General features: G+C 44.6%; 1 protein-coding gene across 3 annotated transcripts in view; it reads left to right on the forward strand.

The window, feature by feature from the left end:
• LOC139764351 (lachesin-like) overlaps nucleotides 1–18,097 on the forward strand; it is a 29,807-nt gene extending 11,710 nt beyond the window's left edge. For all 3 annotated transcript variants that reach the window (XM_071690878.1, XM_071690880.1, XM_071690879.1), the window contains exons 3-6: nucleotides 12,817–12,902; nucleotides 14,805–14,960; nucleotides 16,035–16,136; nucleotides 17,334–18,097. In XM_071690878.1, coding sequence (XP_071546979.1) covers nucleotides 12,817–12,902; nucleotides 14,805–14,960; nucleotides 16,035–16,136; nucleotides 17,334–17,471 — 482 coding nt within the window. In that variant the 3' untranslated portion in view covers nucleotides 17,472–18,097. The remainder of the gene's footprint in view (nucleotides 1–12,816; nucleotides 12,903–14,804; nucleotides 14,961–16,034; nucleotides 16,137–17,333) is intronic.
• Nucleotides 18,098–18,669: the final 572 nt, after the last annotated feature.

The following is an 18,669-nucleotide window of genomic DNA, read 5'->3' on the forward strand; positions in this document are numbered from 1 at the left end:
ATCTAAGAACCGAGCGTGGGAGAGAGAGAGAGAGAGAGAGAGAGAGAGAGAGAGAGAGAGAGAGAGAGAGAGAGAGAGAGAGAGAGAGAGAGAGAGAGAGAGAGAGAGAGAGGCTTACCTGAACACGTCCCACAGCGAAATAATACATGTCAGAGTCTACGAAGAAAATCTATTTCCAGACAGAAGGACATACCAAGAGTAGCTTTATATACGTAAGTAGATTTATATACGTAGTAGATATATATATGTAGTAGATATATATACGTAGTAGATTTATATACGTTGTAAATATATATAAGGAGTAGATTTATATACGTAACTAGCCAATGAACGTACCGGCGTGTTCAAGGCATCAGCTTCGAAACTAACATTTAATATCCATTAAAACCTAAACAGATATCATTACAATCTTCAATAAACTCTCAAACTCCTTAACCCTACAACGCTGATACACTCGACCATGACTACCTGCCCTTTCCCTACCCCTACCCCCCCTCTGTCTCTCTCCTCACTCCCTGACATACAAAAGACGTCAGTAGAGATAAAGAGACAGGATAGAGATGCCGTCTGTTGATACTCCAAGAGACTTCGAGACCGAAATCTCTTCTGTGTTGTTCATACGTATTTCTCAACGCCTCCGTGGGTTCCCGAACTGTCGTACGCCAGGTTCACCTGTAGCCAGGCTCACCTGTAGCCAGGTTCACCTGAAGCCAGGCTCACCTGAAGCCAGGCTCACCTGTAGCCAGGCTCACCTGATGCCAGGCTCACCTGAAGCCAGGTTCACCTGTAGCCAGGCTCACCTGTAGCCAGGCTCACCTGAAGCCAGGCTCACCTGAAGCCAGGCTCACCTGAAGCCAGGCTCGCCTGTAGCCAGGCTCACCTGAAGCCAGACTGGGCCGCTGTGATGGGAAAACCTAAGATGTTTGGCCAATCTCTCTCTCTCTCTCTCTCTCTCTCTCTCTCTCTCTCTCTCTCTCTCTCTCTCTCTCTCTCTCTCTCTCTCTCTCTCTATCTATCTCTCTAGCTAGCCATCTCTGGTTTCCGGGGTACGAAACATGGCATATGTAATGTGACATGTGTGTGAAGAGTCTGAGGAAGAAGGAGGAGGAGAAGAAGAAGAAGAAGAAGAAGACGAAGAAGAAGAGGAAGAAGAAGAAGAAGAAGAAGAAGAAGAAGAAGAAGAAGAAGAAGAAGAAGAATCTGGTATGCTGATATACCAGTGAAGTTTGCCAGGCGATATGCTAATATACCCCTGAGATAGAGCAGGGTGTGATATGGTGTCATGGCTCAACGTGTATAATATCCTCAGCCACCAGAGCTGTGTCATCAGCAAATAGCGACTGACTCACCTCCCAGTCACTCACTCCCACCCCAAATAGTCTGCAAGCCACCCACCCACCCACTCTCACTTAGGCCATCCCATTTCCCTCTCTCACCATCCCATTTCCCTCCCTCACCATCCCATTTCCCTCCCTCACCACCCCATTTCCCTCTCTCACCACCCCATTTCCCTCCCTCACCACCCCTGTCTATAAACACTTCAAACAGCTACGGTGATATCACACATCCTTGCCATAGACCTACCTTTACAATTTCCCAGGAATACTCAACAAACTCATGCCTCTGTAGTTTGAACACTCACCTTTATTTCCTTTGCCTTTGACAATGGCACTTTGCGTGCATTCCGCCAATCCTCAGGCACTTCACAGTGAACCATTCATCATCCTCTCTACCTACTCGCACACACACACACACACACCTTACTCTCTTAACTCCTCACTACATCTAGTCCCGTTTTCCTTTCATGAGCATTCTCCAGGTCCATAAACGCCACACAGGAATTCTTCAGTTTCTCCCACTATTTCTCTCACATATATTCTTCAAACACCTGATCCACACATCCTCTGCTACCACTCCTCACAGTGTTCCTCTTTCTCACACCGTGGCTCTGTACATACCACACTCACCACCCTCCCTCCTTCCTTCCTCCCGTACAACACACACATCAATATCACCAGCAACGAAAGTAAGGAACCTCATACCATCGTCTCAATAGGACAACAGAAATTGGAAAACTTCTCGTTTTCTGTTGAGGATCATTATGACCCCGGCCATGACCCTCAGAACCACATGACTCGACCTCCTCTGACTCCACCCGGACGCCACACCACCACATGACCTTGAACTTAAGTTAATGACCTTAAGCTTGAACTCAAGCTGATGACCTGATTAACAAGCCAGAAACTTAACAAAACAAGATTACATTATAGATACTATTGGCGCTAAGTAACGTAAGACGTCACTATGGTGTTTAACGTAAGATGTCACTATGGTGTTTAACGTAAGATGTCACTATGGTGTTTAACGTAAGATGTCACTATGGTGTTTAACGTAAGATGTCACTATGGTGTTTAACGTAAGATGTCACTATGGTGTTTAACGTAAGATGTCACTATGGTGTTTAACGTAAGATGTCACTATGGTGTTTAACGTAAGAGGTCACTATGGTGTTTAACATAAAAATCAACGTAAATAATAAGTTTTTGTCTCGAATCCTCCAACAAATACATCGAACCAGTGATCTCACAGTCTCTCTCTCTGCCATAAGCGTTACATGCCAGCCATTGAGGAGAGGAGAAAAAAGAAAATGTATATACCCGGATTTCTCTGCGGTTCTACCACTTTGTAGTCTGTTCCCGGAATGTCCTTCCCACGAGAGAGAGAGAGAGAGAGAGAGAGAGAGAGAGAGAGAGAGAGAGAGAGAGAGAGAGAGAGAGAGAGAGAGAGCTAAGATGACTCTTCATTTCTTCGAACTGCATACACGTGTGTGTGTGTGTGTGTGTGTGTGTGTGTGTGTGTGTGTGTGTGTATAATGCACACATACACACACACACACACACACTTATCGTAAGATCAAACTAAATACATTTTCTAAGGCAGAATCTTTTAATGTACAATAGGAAAAAAAATGAACTCCATTAGCATGAGTTAGAGAGCGCGGGAGTAGATGCATTGTGGCCAAGACGAGCATGTTTTTGCCCAGTTCCTGTCCTGTCGATTATTATATCTTGTGCCGGCACCATGTACGTACGTCTCGCGAGAGATCAGGGGGTGCCGTGGGGCGAGAGAGAGAGAGAGAGAGAGAGAGAGAGAGAGAGAGAGAGAGAGAGAGAGAGAGAGAGAGAGAGAGAAGGGCACCACCTCTTCGGTGAATTATGCATCTTCTCGTCCTTATCAGATAACAGGAGGAATCATGATAATGATCAAGAGAGAGAGAAAGAGAGAGAGAAAAAGAGATGAAGAAATGAACGGTGAGGTTCCTCAAGGAGAGGACTGGTTCCTCTGATATCTACTGTTTACATAGATACAAGTGGTGCAGAGTACCCACTTAAGATACACCGTTGAAATATCCCTCAAGACCACTCGTGAAACATCGTCGAAATATCCCTCAACACGACTTGAGAAACACTGTCGAAATATCCCTCAAAACCACTTATGGAACACTGTCGAAATATCCCTCATAACCACTTATGGAACACTGTCGAAATATCCCTCAAAACCACTTATGGAACACTGTCGAAATATCCCTCAAAACCACTTATGGAACACTGTCGAAATATCCCTCATAACCACTTATGGAACACTGTCGAAATATCCCTCAAAACCACTTATGGAACACTGTCGAAATATCCCTCATAACCACTTATGAAACACTGTCGAAATATCCCTCAAAACCACTTATGGAACACTGTCGAAATATCCCTCATAACCACTTATGAAACACTGTCGAAATATCCCTCAAAACCACTTATGAAACACTGTCGAAATATCCCTCAAAACCACTTATGAAACTGTCGAAACATCCCTCAACACCACTTGAGAACCACCGTCGAAACATCCCTCAACACCACTTTAAAATATTCCCTCCTTCCTGCTCTTCATTCATGTGAATGCTTGCGTATCTTGTACCATTAATGCCACGTAGGAGGAGCGGGACCTTCGCGCCATCCACTTGACGAACGGCGTCGTAAGTCACGTTCGCTACTAATTTCGTGCTTCCGCTGGTATCGGCGCAATACACACTCAGAACTTCCCATTCATTCCGTCTGGCCCGAGTGTGTGGTACAGAGAGCATTACATCATCTCAGGATAGAAGGCAGCCTCTCGCCGCCTACCATCACCACAACATCCTGCCTCACAACGCCTCAAGTACCGAGTGTACACATCACAAAGCTCAGGTTACCACCGCCTTACTCGAGTGATTTACTCCTCTCTCTCTCTCTCTCTCTCTCTCTCTCTCTCTCTCTCTCTCTCTCTCTCTCTCTCTCTCTCTCTCTCGCTGTTTTTGGCATCGTCTGAACCTGCCTCAGAAAAGGACCAACTTCTTCACCTACAGATCTCGCAAGCGATCCGTTTTCTCTCTCGCCTTATAAGGTGGCCTCTTCTAGGCACCAGGTCAACGCCCTCCTTTTAAATCTCCAATATTTGTTCTCTCATGTTCGCCATTCTCTCACCAGCCTCTCCCTGTCTTTGAAGTCATACCCTGGACGAAGAGTGTTTCATATCTTGAACTGTACCAGTGACTAGAGACACGGGTGTATATATATATATATATATATATATATATATATATATATATATATATATATATATATATATATATATGGCCTCATTTGCATACACCCACACAAGCTGTCATGTGTACTGAAACTGAGCTCTACCATCCATAGCTACACCCTACAGACGAACCCATGGTTTTACCTTTAAACACTTCATACACCCTGGCACAGTCCAATGACACCACGTCGTCCCCTATATACCACACTGATGAAATTCTTTTCAGTCAAGTCTTGTGTCCACCTCATTAAAGCAACCAGGACCACTCCCTCCTTCCTCTAATGCACACACACACACACACACACACACACACACACACACACACACACACAAGTAAACATAGGAATACTCTCTCACTCCCTTACACGTAGTTAAAGATCCAACTGCAGTTATTCTATTGCCCACCAAAAATCTTATCCTTGCTTTCTTGTAGTTAAAATGAGAAGTGTATTCAAATATATTGAAACAAAATTGACTGAAAGTAATCCAATAGGTACATATTTTTATCATATACATGCTTGTAGAGGAATATACATTCAGAAGCATATGCACGAAATCGATAAAGAAAATTCTCAAAGCGAAATAACCGTAATTCAATGAAATATAACCATAATTCAATTAAATAAGTCAGCCGAAACTAAATCATCATTTGCAAAAGTAAAGTTTGCAAACTGGAAACGACTTTATCAGTTATTATAAGATACATGCGAGATAAGCCAGTGGCCGAGGACGTTTCCAGATGCACGATGACTAACCCCCATACACAATTGCCATGGTAATTCATCCACTGTTGTTATCGAAGCGTCTGCTCAGTATAGGTCCAAATTCAAAGATCAGTGGCTAACCGGTCACTGTTTCCCCTGCCCTCCGCTGGAGTGAGCAGATTTAGGGTCCAGAGGGACGGAATCTGCTAGTGAAACTGAAGGGGAAAATAAGACAAAAAAAAAAAAAAAAAATTAAGGAAGGTGTGAAATGATATAAAAAATAGGGGAGAAGGAAATTTAAGAGCACAACAGACGAAGATCTTCAGCTAGAAGAATAAAATCAGCAGAACAAGAAGAAGAAGAAGAAGAAGAAGAAGAAGAAGAAGAAGAAGAAGAAGAAGAAGAAGACAAGGAAGAATAAGAAGTGATGGAAAGTTGGGAAAAGAAATGTGAGAAAGATACTGTTAAGAAGAGTGATGAGTTTGTGAGTGGTGCTGGCAGACAACTGAGTCTGGGGCAAACAGGTTAAAATGACAGCGAAGGACATATTGGTTGGAAGACTGGAGGTTGTGTGTCAGTCATTCACTGTGTGTGTGTGTGTGTGTGTGTGTGTGTGTGTGTGTGTGTACAAATTCCCCGTATACGATGTCTATCAAAGGATTGCATTTGTCCTACGGGGTAAAGGGTTGAATTGTGGAATTTCCGGGGTTACCTCATCATACTCTGGAAATGAAGTCATGCAGCAGTGGAAGGCTGGTATTGTATTTCTCGAGAGATTATCGTATTCAATGTGTCTCATGAGTATACTTGGAGAGATTGTTATCATACTCAAAACATTAGATCATCGTACTTGAGTGGCAGTTATCGTACATAGGTGAATGGTTTTTATCGTGTTCAAGACATTTAATTGTACCTGAACGCTACTCTTTGCATTTAAGAGATTATTATCATACCCAGGATGTTATATCATTGCATAAGTGCAGTAAATAATATACTAAAGACGAAGGATGAGTGTGCTTAAATGGAAAGACAGATTATCGTACCTTCTTATTAACTATTTGTACTTAAGACGTTGTATGATCTTTTATGAATGATAGTTATTGTCATCATGACATCAAATGATCGTACATGAATGGTCATCATCGTACACGACGGCTGAAACATTTAATTCAAGGTATTATCATCGAATGAAGAGATCAAGCCGTCGTACTCGAGGTGCTGTTTTTGACGTACTTGAGGAGTTCAAGCATCGTACGAAAATCACAAGTTGTCTCGCATAAGGAGGTTAAGTACCGTTTTCCAGGGACAATTATCGTGCGACAATTATCGTGCGACAGACGTCAGTTACAAGCAGAGTGCGACAACTTCATCGTACAAGGAACAGAAACTAACGTACACCTGCATCGGACTCTGACCACGACGGATGAATTAAGACGTCCGACATTCCTGCTTCGAAGACGAGACGTGGAATAATGAGACGACATCAGACCCAGCCGACCCGGATGCTTCGGTGCCACAGTGTTGTGTGCATTGCCTAGGACACGCTCAGGCTCTCTCATACAAGGCGCCCTTGTTGTGGGAGGCAGTGACGGGCTGTGGCTGGGTACTGTGTGAGGTGTGAGGGGCTGTGGCTGGGTACTGTGTGAGGTGTGAGGGGCTGTGGCTGGGTACTGTGTGAGGTGTGAGGGGCTGTGGCTGGGTACTGTGTGAGGTGTGAGGGGCTGTGGCTGGGTACTGTGTGAGGTGTGAGGGACTGTGGCTGGGTACTGTGTGAGGTGTGAGGGACTGTGGCTGGGTACTGTGTGAGGTGTGAGGGACTGTGGGTGGGCACTGTGTGAGGGGTGAGGGGCTGTGGCTGGGCACTGTGTGAGGTGCGAGGGGCTGTGGCTGGGTACTGTGTGAAGTGTGAGGGGCTTTGGCTGGGTACTGTGTGAGGTGTGAGGGGTTGCGGCACGGTATACTGTGTGAGGTGTGAGGGGCTGTGGTAGAGTAATCCAAGGAAGAGTGACTTTGGCAACAACATAGTCAAACAAGCAAGATATGCGGCGATCACTACGCGCTAGCCCCTTTCCTCAAGTACTCTCCCTTCCCCCCACCTCCCCCTACCCTCACTCCGACATGTCCAAGTAATATAAACAAAACAGCTGCACTGTAGCTCCCTCACTACCACAACCACACACACTGACCACATGAACCACAAACTCTCCAACACCACCAACACCACCAACACCACCACCAACACCATCTCGTCCTCGTCTTACGAACAACCGTAAACACTGACAGCATAAAAAAAAAAAGAAAACAAGAGACGAAGAACGTAAATCGAAACGTTCATTAAGGCTTTTGTTAACCGAAGACAACAGCAGGAGAATCCGGCGCCCGAGCCTAGCTGTTACAGCCGTTCATCATCATAAGTCAAGACACTTTTGGTCCGCAGTCAAAAAAAAAACTGGTGAACATCTTTCAACGCGTTTATCCACGCGCACTGCAGCTGTTTACGGCTCCTTTGCCTGCTACTGCCCCTTGCTTGATAAACTGCTTGAGTGCTTTACTCAAGCATGACTTTAAGTCATTAAACTAACTAGGAAATTATCCTTAAATCGATTTCTATAAGTATGGGGCCTGAACATGCAGGAGGGTGAAAGGCGTGCACGGAATAAGAGTGAATTGGAACGATGTGGCATACTGGGGTCGACGTGCTGTCACTGGACTGAACCAGGGCATGTGAAACGTCTGGGGTAAACCATGGAAAGGTTCTGTGGAGCCTGGATGTGGCTACGGAGCTGTGGTTTCGGTGCAAGAGACTGAGCGTGAGCGGATGTGGTATTTTTTACGTCTGTTTCCTGGCGCTACCTCGCTGACGCAGGGGATAGTGATGCTGTTTCCTGTGGGGCGGGATGGTGCCGGGTATGGATGAAGGTAAGCAAGTATGAATATATACATGTATATACGTGTATCTGAATGCCCATGTGTATATATATGTATATATGTAATAGTAGATGTATGAATATGTATATGTAGGTGTATGTGCATGTGCATATATATATATATATATATATATATATATATATATATATATATATATATATATATATATATATATATATATATATATATATATACATATAAACATAAGAAGTTCCACTGTAAAACACAATAATTCTTCAAGCATAATCGTATGATAATCGAACGCAAAATGAACGCCTTCGTAACACATCGGCTCAGGTTGGGTCGCTACGTCAAAGCCAAGGTAGGGAGGAGGAGGAGACTTCCTCCTCATCTGGGCCACCCAATAATCCTCCGTCAGGTTCCCTCCTGAAGTATTTATGTCTTCCTGTATCCTGACGGCGACGGGGTGGGGGCTTGTGATGACCTTACCAAGCTGGCCACCCGCCCGCCCGCCCAACCCGCCCGCCCGCCCAAGCCGCCCGCCCGCCCAACCCGCCCGCCCGCCCGCCCAAGCCGCCCGCCCGCCCAAGCCGCCCGCCCGCCCAAGCCGCCCGCCCGCCGCCCAAGCCGCCCGCCCGCCGCCCATCGCCGTGATCGCAAATCACTCGGCGATCAATGATTATACACGTGACGAACTTGTAGATGCGACACAGGAGGAGGAGGAGGAGGTTTGCCCCTGGTGTTGAGAGAGAGAGAGAGAGAGAGAGAGAGAGAGAGAGAGAGAGAGAGAGAGAGAGAGAGAGAGAGAGAGAGAGAGAATGGGGGGGGGGGGCGGAATGATGGCTCAACTTGACCTTTTCTATTTGACCTCTTGATGGTGGAGACTCACACGCGAAAAAAAAAGAAAGAAACAAAGAAACATGGTGTGACGTTCGAACCATTTAACACGTCTTTGATCGTCCGTCCTGATGGCCAGGTCTGTAAGTCCTGACCACTCCTGCAGTCTCGGGTTTCATCAATTATCCCTTTATTACGCCACACACACACACACACACACACACACACACACTCCTGAAACCGGGGTCTGAGTCACTCCCTTTTACCACCCTCATCAAGTGTGATCCTCCCAGCTCCCCCTACTGGTGACTGGCTTATCAAAACCTCATAATACAGGATCTGTCGAGCCCATATAGGACCATGGAGGCCTGTGTCAAGTCTCCCCCTTGATAGATAAGACCACACCTGGTGTTCTGTACGTCCACCCGTATGGCTCAGCAGGCAGTTTATCTCGGTGGTAAAGTCTAACGACACTTCCGTCATAGATCGCTGTCTGATCATTCCATTTAGCACGTACAACCTCCGGCCACAGGGTTAACTTTTTTAACATCTGGGATGACAAAAATGCTCTCCACTTGTTGAATGCTATTTGATGTTAACTTTTATCATCCTAATAAGCTTGCCTACAGCACTATGTCATGCTGTCTGTAGTGGTGTATGGGGGAAGGGTCTTCAGGTAGCGCCATAAGAAGGCCCTATTTCAGACCATGTGGTGGTGTGGGGCTCAGGTCTAAGACCTGTCGTGCTATGGAGGTCAATGAGTGGCCTTCCCCCCACCCCCCCTAAGCGTGAGCATCAAGTCACAGAACCTTGAAGTGGTACTTGGCCCTCTATACTACCATGACCTGTAATGGTACGAGGTCACCCTTGATTAAGGTCAAGCCCTCTTAGTGGAGTGGGACTATCTACGCCAGGGGAAGCTAACGGGACACTGTGGTCTTCATCAATCCTTACAACAAGAATTTAGCTTCAATATCCTCGTGAAAAATCTGTTCCTTACGAACGAATTCCTGTATCATTTGAAATATCGTTACGAAACTTAACTATGATGGCTGGTCGATATCAGTCTTTCTCCATATACATTCTTTCTTTATAGACACCGTAATGACTCTTTCTTTACCTTCTTATACTCATGAATTACGATAGATATTTCTATACCGTTTATAAATGTAAAATATCTATATAATAGAGCATGTGGGTGTGGAGGAGACAGAAGGGCTGGTAGAGCCATGTTACCTGCATATCTCTCTCCCTCCCACAAGCCCCCATCCCACCCCACCATATATAGTGAGGGGTTCACCTCTCCCCCCGCTAGATCGCCACAGACAAGCACCCATTTCCTCGTCCAGACCTGACTTTAATGCCTTAATGTTTCGTTACTTTTTTTTTTCTCTCTCTCTCTCCACGAGCGGCAGTCGAGGAGCGACAATCCCTCCAGTGGGATAGAGGAATGTGGCGCCTCGTAAAATCTTGGAAGGATCCCAGAGGAGGAGGAGGAGGATGAGGAGGCTTGGAGGGGCAGGAACCCATCCCTCAGTGCTGGCCCACACTCGGGACCTGATGGGATATTTACACGCACCTTCCCACCATAACAGAAAACGTATATTACCTCAAAAAGAAAAATGAAAAAAAAAAATCCAGGAATAACTATTGTAAAAAAAAGGCTTTAGTCTTAAAAAGTCTATTATTATAAGTACGGTTTTTGGGCTGACATCCGTAAAGAACTGGAGGTTTTGCGTGATATGAGAGCGACCTATGCACAAACAGAGGGGCTTCCCAGCCTCTGCGTGTTACAAGATAAATTGAGACTCTGAATTTATGCCGTTGCAAAGGTTGGCCTGGCAGAACTGTTAATAACTTGAGGTGAAATTATGACTCTGGGTCAGGGTTTGTAGGTACCATCACCTGACCAGCTCACCTACGTCGACTGTAGGCCTACTCCAGTGTAACCCATAGCTTATACACACACACACACACACACACACACACACACACACACACACACACATATATATATATATATATATATATATAATATATATTCAAAACCCACATAACTAGCAACAGTACATAAATCGCAGGTAAAACCACAGGGACACGGAAAGTACGAAGTGCTAAGAGCTTTCGTATATTCTTTTTTGACATTATACAACAGCACTTGATATATCTTTTTTGACCATCCATATAAAAGGGTCTTCAAACTTCCCTAATCATCAACAAAAGACTTAAAAGCAGAATCTATCAAAACAAAAAGATATCAAATACGATGCGCCTTGATTATGCTCCTTGATTTTCTTTTGTTAAAAATATATGGATGAGATTCCGAGTTGAGAAAGACAGAAGACGAAGTTCAAATTCTTTTCTTTATATATAATTAAGTTGGACGGGGTTGTCTTTAAATCATTATGTAGAGATATATCAAGAATGCGTTTTTTTTTCCTATTTTTTATGATTCTGTTGTAGAATATAATCACCAAAAGCTGCTAGAATAATTAAACCTGAATAATAAACTACAAAATATATGAAACTCAAATTATAAAACAAGTGAACACGCACGAAATGAAAACTGCATCCCTTTTATTTCTAGTATAATTATGTAAATTATAAGTATAAGCGTTGCGTCCCCTTTTATCTCTCGTAAATAATTATGTAAACAAAATAGTACAAGCGCCGTTCGCAACGCAAACAAAGAAAAACAAGAAACGTAAACAAAAATACTGCAATATGGTTGTACCATTGAGAGAGAAAACTTGTTCCTCTGACAGATCTTTGTGGATTACAAGACAAACGAGCCACTCCAATGTATGGCGCAGTCACCCAAGCGTAGCCGCCGGATCCCGAGCCGTATTTAGCGCACGCGTCGCCTTTGACCAGTGTTACCTTAATGCCTTCACCATCAGTCAAGGGCACTGGCTGGGTGGATTGTGTGTCCTGTTCTCCGTGATTTAAGCGCGTCGTGCCTTCGATGCGATTGGTTTCGGCATCTGGCTATTCGATGGAGATAGAGGACACATATCCGTGGTAGCCAAGGCAACAGTTAATATCTTAGGAAGGCTCAAATATGCAGTGAGGGTGAGTATGTGGAGCCACGCGCACAGGAAGACTGTAGAGAGAGAGAGAGAGAGAGAGAGAGAGAGAGAGAGAGAGAGAGAGAGAGAGAGAGAGAGAGAGAGAGAGAGAGAGAGAAACCTCTCGCATGAGGTCTGGCATTAACTCATGTTTGCCTACCCTCCAACACCTCAGTGAGGCGTGGCTGACCATATACAGTACAGGCTCGTGATCCCTTCTTGCCCCTGTGGGTGTGGGCAGTTAGCCTCAAGATTCAGTATTTCTACCAAAGATTTATTCCTCATTTTTCTGGCAGAGTAAACGCTCACATATGGTTAAGGATCAGTCATGCGAAATGTTTGTGGGATGCTTAATTTATCCCAGGCTTGGTTCTATACATATTCCAATCTTCTGGTTTTAGATACATAGTTCGAATAAATTAAGATTTAAACGCATCTCTCTTACGTCAAGTAACGTTGCGTTAGGATTGATTTAATTTAAACGCAAGAAACACATCGACGGTTTCGTTCAGTTTGCAAGAATCAAGTCAGACCAAAATGTTTTTGTGTCATCTTCAAACAACGTTGATAAACGATGTTCCTGTTCAATTACCCTCTTCTTCCCCCCCCAGACATCATCTTGACCCCTGAGAATGATGAACCTCCCCCCACAGATGCCTGTCCTGAACCCCCAGAGACTAACGAGTGTGTTCTGCCCACAGGGGTGTGTGGGGGAGGCCTTCCCCGGGTATGGTGGGAGCCAGGCACAGCGGTGGAGGAGGGGGACACCATAAAACTACAGTGCCAGGTACGTACAAGGGCCATGTGACCAGGTACCACATACACCGTTTTCTTTTCCAAACCAGGTATTGCCAATTACCACTCCTCCATTTGCTTCAACACACACAAGCAACTGTTTGCCATTTTCGTCCACACCAGCAACTACCACACACTCATACCCTTAACTATATCACACATCACCCACTCTTGCACTCAAACTACCCATCGCTAATTACCCTCCAGTCACTCGTATTAGAATTGCTGGTGCACTCACTCAGCTCTTCCCCAGACACTCGCCTCTCTTCCTCACTCCTACTCCAGGTACACAACGAAGTAACAGGTTTTCGAACCTTAAATTGTCAGTGAACATGAAATTTCAAAAGTCTGAAATGAAAATTTCCAATACAAGGAAATTCAGCTGTTACTGGGGTACCAATAAGTTTTCGTATTCTTACAGTAACTATGCATGCGTGAAGTTAATGTTTCTTGTAACGTAAGACTAGCATTAGTGAGAGTAAAACGTTGAAATGACACAATGTACGAGAGAGAGAGAGAGAGAGAGAGAGAGAGAGAGAGAGAGAGAGAGAGAGAGAGAGGAGAGAGAGAGAGAGGGAACTACGTTTTCTGTGACCCAATTTCTCCACTTCGGGGTAAGAGAGAATGAAATCTTCCATGTTATAATCATCAGTGTAACTATGGTTTTTGTGCTTTATCCCGTTCCTAAATGAATTCCGGGAGTTCAGAAACCTTTTTGGCCTTATAAAATAACTATGAAGTCAGGTTAAGTCTATGATACATCGTGGTTAGATGGATGATAAGGAAAATCAAATAAGAAAAGAGATGATTAAAAAAAATGTGAGGCTACAGAAATGAAAGTGGAAAAAAACGATATGGAAATATATGAGAATAGAAGAGAAGGGAGTAAATATTACGAAAATCTGCCATTAAATTAGGTTAAAATATGTATAAAGGTAAATTATATATACATTCTGCTCAATATTTGGCTCTCTTTACAACGAATAGTTTGGTTATATGGAACATACGCGACATTACACATGACCATATCTCTCTCTCTCTCTCTCTCTCTCTCTCTCTCTCTCTCTCTCTCTCTCTCTCTCTCTCTCTCTCTCTCTCTCATTATCAACCCCTACCTTCAATTTATCTAACGTCCCAGAGCTTGAGAAAGGATCTTGTAAAGTAACCATCACCAATGACCACCGCGAGCGAGGGGTCGTAAACGCCTGACCTCTGCTGACCCTTAACAGTCACACAACCCGAAATGTACTTTTACAATGACGTCACCTCGTAGGGTCCACCCGATGCTCTTACAGTGATGTTAGAATGGACCTTTTCGCCTTCACTTACGTCCCTCTAACCTACGAAACTTGGGCCACAATTCTTCCCACATACATAATGTCGATCATCTCCAGGTAAACCAGGGATCTACGAAAATGGGCTCTGGGCAGGAGGAACTGTAATTATCACCATTATGCTTTCATAAAAGAATTATCTACTCCCGTAAATAACTGTTCAAAACATCTATCTCTCAGGGTGATATAATCAACATATACCTCACACAAATATCTAACAAGATCTAACCATAGGAAATGAAGCACCAGATTTTTACCTCAGAGGAGGAAGACGAGACCTAACAGAGCCAAGAAGGAAAATATAAACTTCTGTTCCGTTGAGGAAACTGATGAGTTAATACCAACTGTGTCTGGGATTTAGGCATCTGAGTCTTATAACTTCCTCGACCTTTACAATCTGAATCTACAAAGCGTATTTAAACCATTCTCAAAGTCTACCTTTGACCAAGCTTATCATTTTTTGTGTCTATCAACCCATTCGATTTCGAAACTGTCTTCGACATGTGGTTCAATATTTTCCTTTCCCATTGATCTAAAACGGAAGGTGTGAACCATTTCAGGTGGCGTCGGATGTGACTGGCCCAGCGATCTGGCTCAAACTGGACCCGAAGGACGCTAACAGCCACGTCCTTCTGTCGCATGGAGACATTATCATTACAGAGGATCCTCGCTTCTCGGTCCTACACATACCCAAACGTAACATGTATGTGGTTAAGGTAAGGAGAGACGGAGGTGTTAAGGTAACATGTATGTCGTTAAGGTAAGGAGAAACGGAGGTGTTAAGGTAATTGCTCGATGCTGTGAGGGGAAATAATCTGTTATGACAATCACAACAGATGCTGTGACAATGTATGGAGGGGACAAGGGGTAGAGGAAGGCAACAGAAAACGATGGAGGGATGAAGTTAAAGCTGCTTTTGAGTGATTAAGGCCCAGAACTGCATGAGCATGAGAGGCGTTAATGGGATAGAACGAACTGGAGATGAGGTATACGGGGGGCGCCGTGCTGTCAATGGGCTGAACCAAGGTGTCTAAAGATGGTTAGGGCAAATCATGGAAAAGTCTGCGGGGTTTGAGTGTGTTAGATGGAGACCATTCCGACAGCTCGGCCACAAGCGAGTACCACACACAACCACCACGCCACTCGTGTTCGTTTATCATACTTGAAGGGTCCCTCTGGCTGGGTAGGCGAGGCACCACAGGGGAAGGCCAGGCACCACAGGGGGTGAGGCCAGGCACCACAGGGGAAGGCCAGGCACCACAGGGGGTGAGGCCAGGCACCACAGGGGTAAGGCCAGGCACCACAGGGGAGACTATTAAACACTTAGGACCAGGATTCATGTCAGAACTAGACTCGTGTCACATGTCCACAAGATGCTTCCGCCATTTAGGTTCACGTAATTGATCATTTCCTGTCGCCAAGTGATACTCTCTGCCCTCCGTTCCTTCACCCTCCTGTGGCTCCTTGTCTAAGCTAAGCTGTTGACCACAGTCTCCTATATAATCCCCAAGCGTCAGTTTTCTATAATTCATATATATGTACCCAAGTCCCATCCTCTGTTGAGTTAACCATCCTATATCACGCATTATAATCCTCTTCCTCATGTGTTACTTAAAAATCAAATGTGTTCTTGGGTAATTATGTAGCCAAATGGCGTCCTAGCTACGTCTCTTCATTGTATATTAACTGACTTGTGTTATATTTCTGTCCTGTGTCTCTCCCCTGATGATGTGATAATTACACGAAAGTGCACTTGGGAATTTACCGTCATTCATTTTCCCTCCCTACAGATCCGCCAGGTGTCATCAGCGGACGCTGGCAGTTACCAGTGTCAGGTGCCCGTCAGCGCAGACGAGGAGGAGCTGCGGGTTGAGGCCGCCCCCCCTGTTGTGGTCAGTTCTCACACTACCCACCAGGACCCCCCTACCTCCCTCCCTCTCTGTGTCTTCACCTTGCAACACGACAATCACTAGCGTGTCGTAAGCTTACAACATGGGAGAGCACTGGTGTTGTAAGCTTACAACATGGGAGCGCACTGGTGTAGTAAGCTTACAACATGGGAGAGCACTGGTGTTGTAAGCTTACAACATGGGAGAGCACTGGTGTAGTAAGCTTACAACATGGGAGAGCACTGGTGTTGTAAGCTTACAACATGGGAGAGCACTGGTGTCGTAAGCTTACAACATGGGAGCGCACTGGTGTTGTAAGCTTACAACATGGGAGAGCAGTGGTGTTGTAAGCTTACAACATGGGAGAGCACTGGTGTCGTAAGCTTACAACATGGGAGCGCACTGGTGTTGTAAGCTTACAACATGGGAGAGCAGTGGTGTTGTAAGCTTACATGGGAGAGCACGAGTGTTGTAAGCTTACAACATGGGAGCGCACTGGTGTTGTAAGCTTACAGCATGGGAGAGCACTGGTGTCGTAAGCTTACAACATGGGAGCGCACTGGTGTTGTAAGCTTACAACATGGGAGAGCACTGGTGTTGTAAGCTTACAGCATGGGAGAGCACTGGTGTCGTAAGCTTACAACATGGGAGAGCACTGGTGTTGTAAGCTTACAACATGGGAGAGCACTGGTGTCGTAAGCTTACAACATGGGAGCGCACTGGTGTTGTAAGCTTACAACATGGGAGAGCACGAGTGTTGTAAGCTTAAAACACAGCAGTGTAGGATGATCATTAGGATCATAATAACAAATATACTGTACAGTAGTCAAGCATTTAGATTCTGTTCATCTTCTAGTTAAAGATTAGCACACACACACACACACACACACACACACACACACACACACACACACACGCGGGCTTCCGTGGTGTAGAGGCTATCGTAACATATCAACCACATGGGTTCGAAACCTGAGCGAGACACCTGGACCACACCCAACCTAGGTGTGGTAGGGATGATAAATGGGTACCTGGCTCAGGCTGTGGTGAGTGTGTGAGTGTGTATACACATAACAGTCAAATATTTACTACATGTAAACATGATTAAGTCACAGGGCGTCACGAACGTAACACATACGTAACAATAATAACACACATACTGGCTATATCATTCGCTCACCCATCCCTCTACTCCCACAGGTGACACTTCTTAGTGACAACAGAGTCGAGTCGTCAGCCACGCCCAACCACGACTCAAACCACGCCCATTACGCCACGCCCAACCACACCCTTGTCCTCTTGACCCTCCTGTTCGTCTTAACGGGGCTGGGCAGATAAGGTGTTGGGGGAGGGTGCGATAAGAGGATTAGACTATATATGAAGATACTTAAGGGTTTTAATCTTGTGATAATCATTCAAATGTGATTAATTAAAGGAATGTGAAATGTTGATCGTATGTGGATTTTAATGTGTGTGTGTGTGTGTGTGTGTGTGTGTGTGTGTGTGTGTGTGTGTGTGGTATGAATGTGGCTCTGTCATTGGTCAACTATAGGAAGGGATTCATGACATCATGAACATTTGGTCTCATATGTTAAAGAGCAATACTGTGACGTCATTCACGCTCGGACCTGTCATGTGTGACGTCATGAGCTCCTGCATCCCTGATACGTGGAATGATCTCAAGAGATGAGTGACGTATGCATTGATTCCTGTGAGTAATTGCAAACAAAAAAACAAAAGAAATCTTTTGCTTGCTTTTCACAAGGACAATTGTTACCCGACACATGCAAATACTTTCATACATACTTAGGATTAAATGTATAAATCCGGTAACAAAAATGGATTAGCTGCTATGACTGGAGAGATATGTTAACTTTAGTTTCTTTTTTTTTATGATTTACTAATGTTATTCGCTGATGTCATTGTTGCTTAGACTAATAACTTAATAAAAGATATTATAAAACGATGATAATTTACCTCACTAACACAAGGCCATATGTGCCACTTAAAAAGTAAATTATACTGCATTAAGTATTCTCCTGTAATTATTCTTATACTTGCTCATTAGCGCTCCTGTATCGTCCTACCAACACTACAGCGCAACCAGAAGCCATCTTAATTAACTCGTGAGAAATATTGGAAAAATAAACGTAAATATAAACGAAAGATACAATGTAAACAAAGCATTTCCCTTTAAACCCCCGTTTTCTACTGAGAACCCCCCTTTAAACCTCCGTTTTCTACAGAGGAACCCTTCCCCTGGGAGGTGATTTAACTCGTCTTTTAACCCCTTGGTGTTGCCTTGTTACGAGGCATGGGACGGCCAATGGTTGTTCACCCACCTCACCTTGTATATAAATAAGTGACTATCGTCCACAGGCAGCCCCCCCCCCCCCCCCCAGTACTCTAGTTCTACAATGGTCTCCTTAAAACTCACGCCACGTCATGTCATATAAATCGCGCTCTATGGCGCCCATCCAATTCACCAGACCTTCCAAAGCAAAACGAAACACAATATGAATGGGATAACCTGGCA

Source organism: Panulirus ornatus, chromosome 49 (assembly GCF_036320965.1).
Source record: "Panulirus ornatus isolate Po-2019 chromosome 49, ASM3632096v1, whole genome shotgun sequence".
Taxonomy (NCBI): domain Eukaryota; kingdom Metazoa; phylum Arthropoda; class Malacostraca; order Decapoda; family Palinuridae; genus Panulirus; species Panulirus ornatus.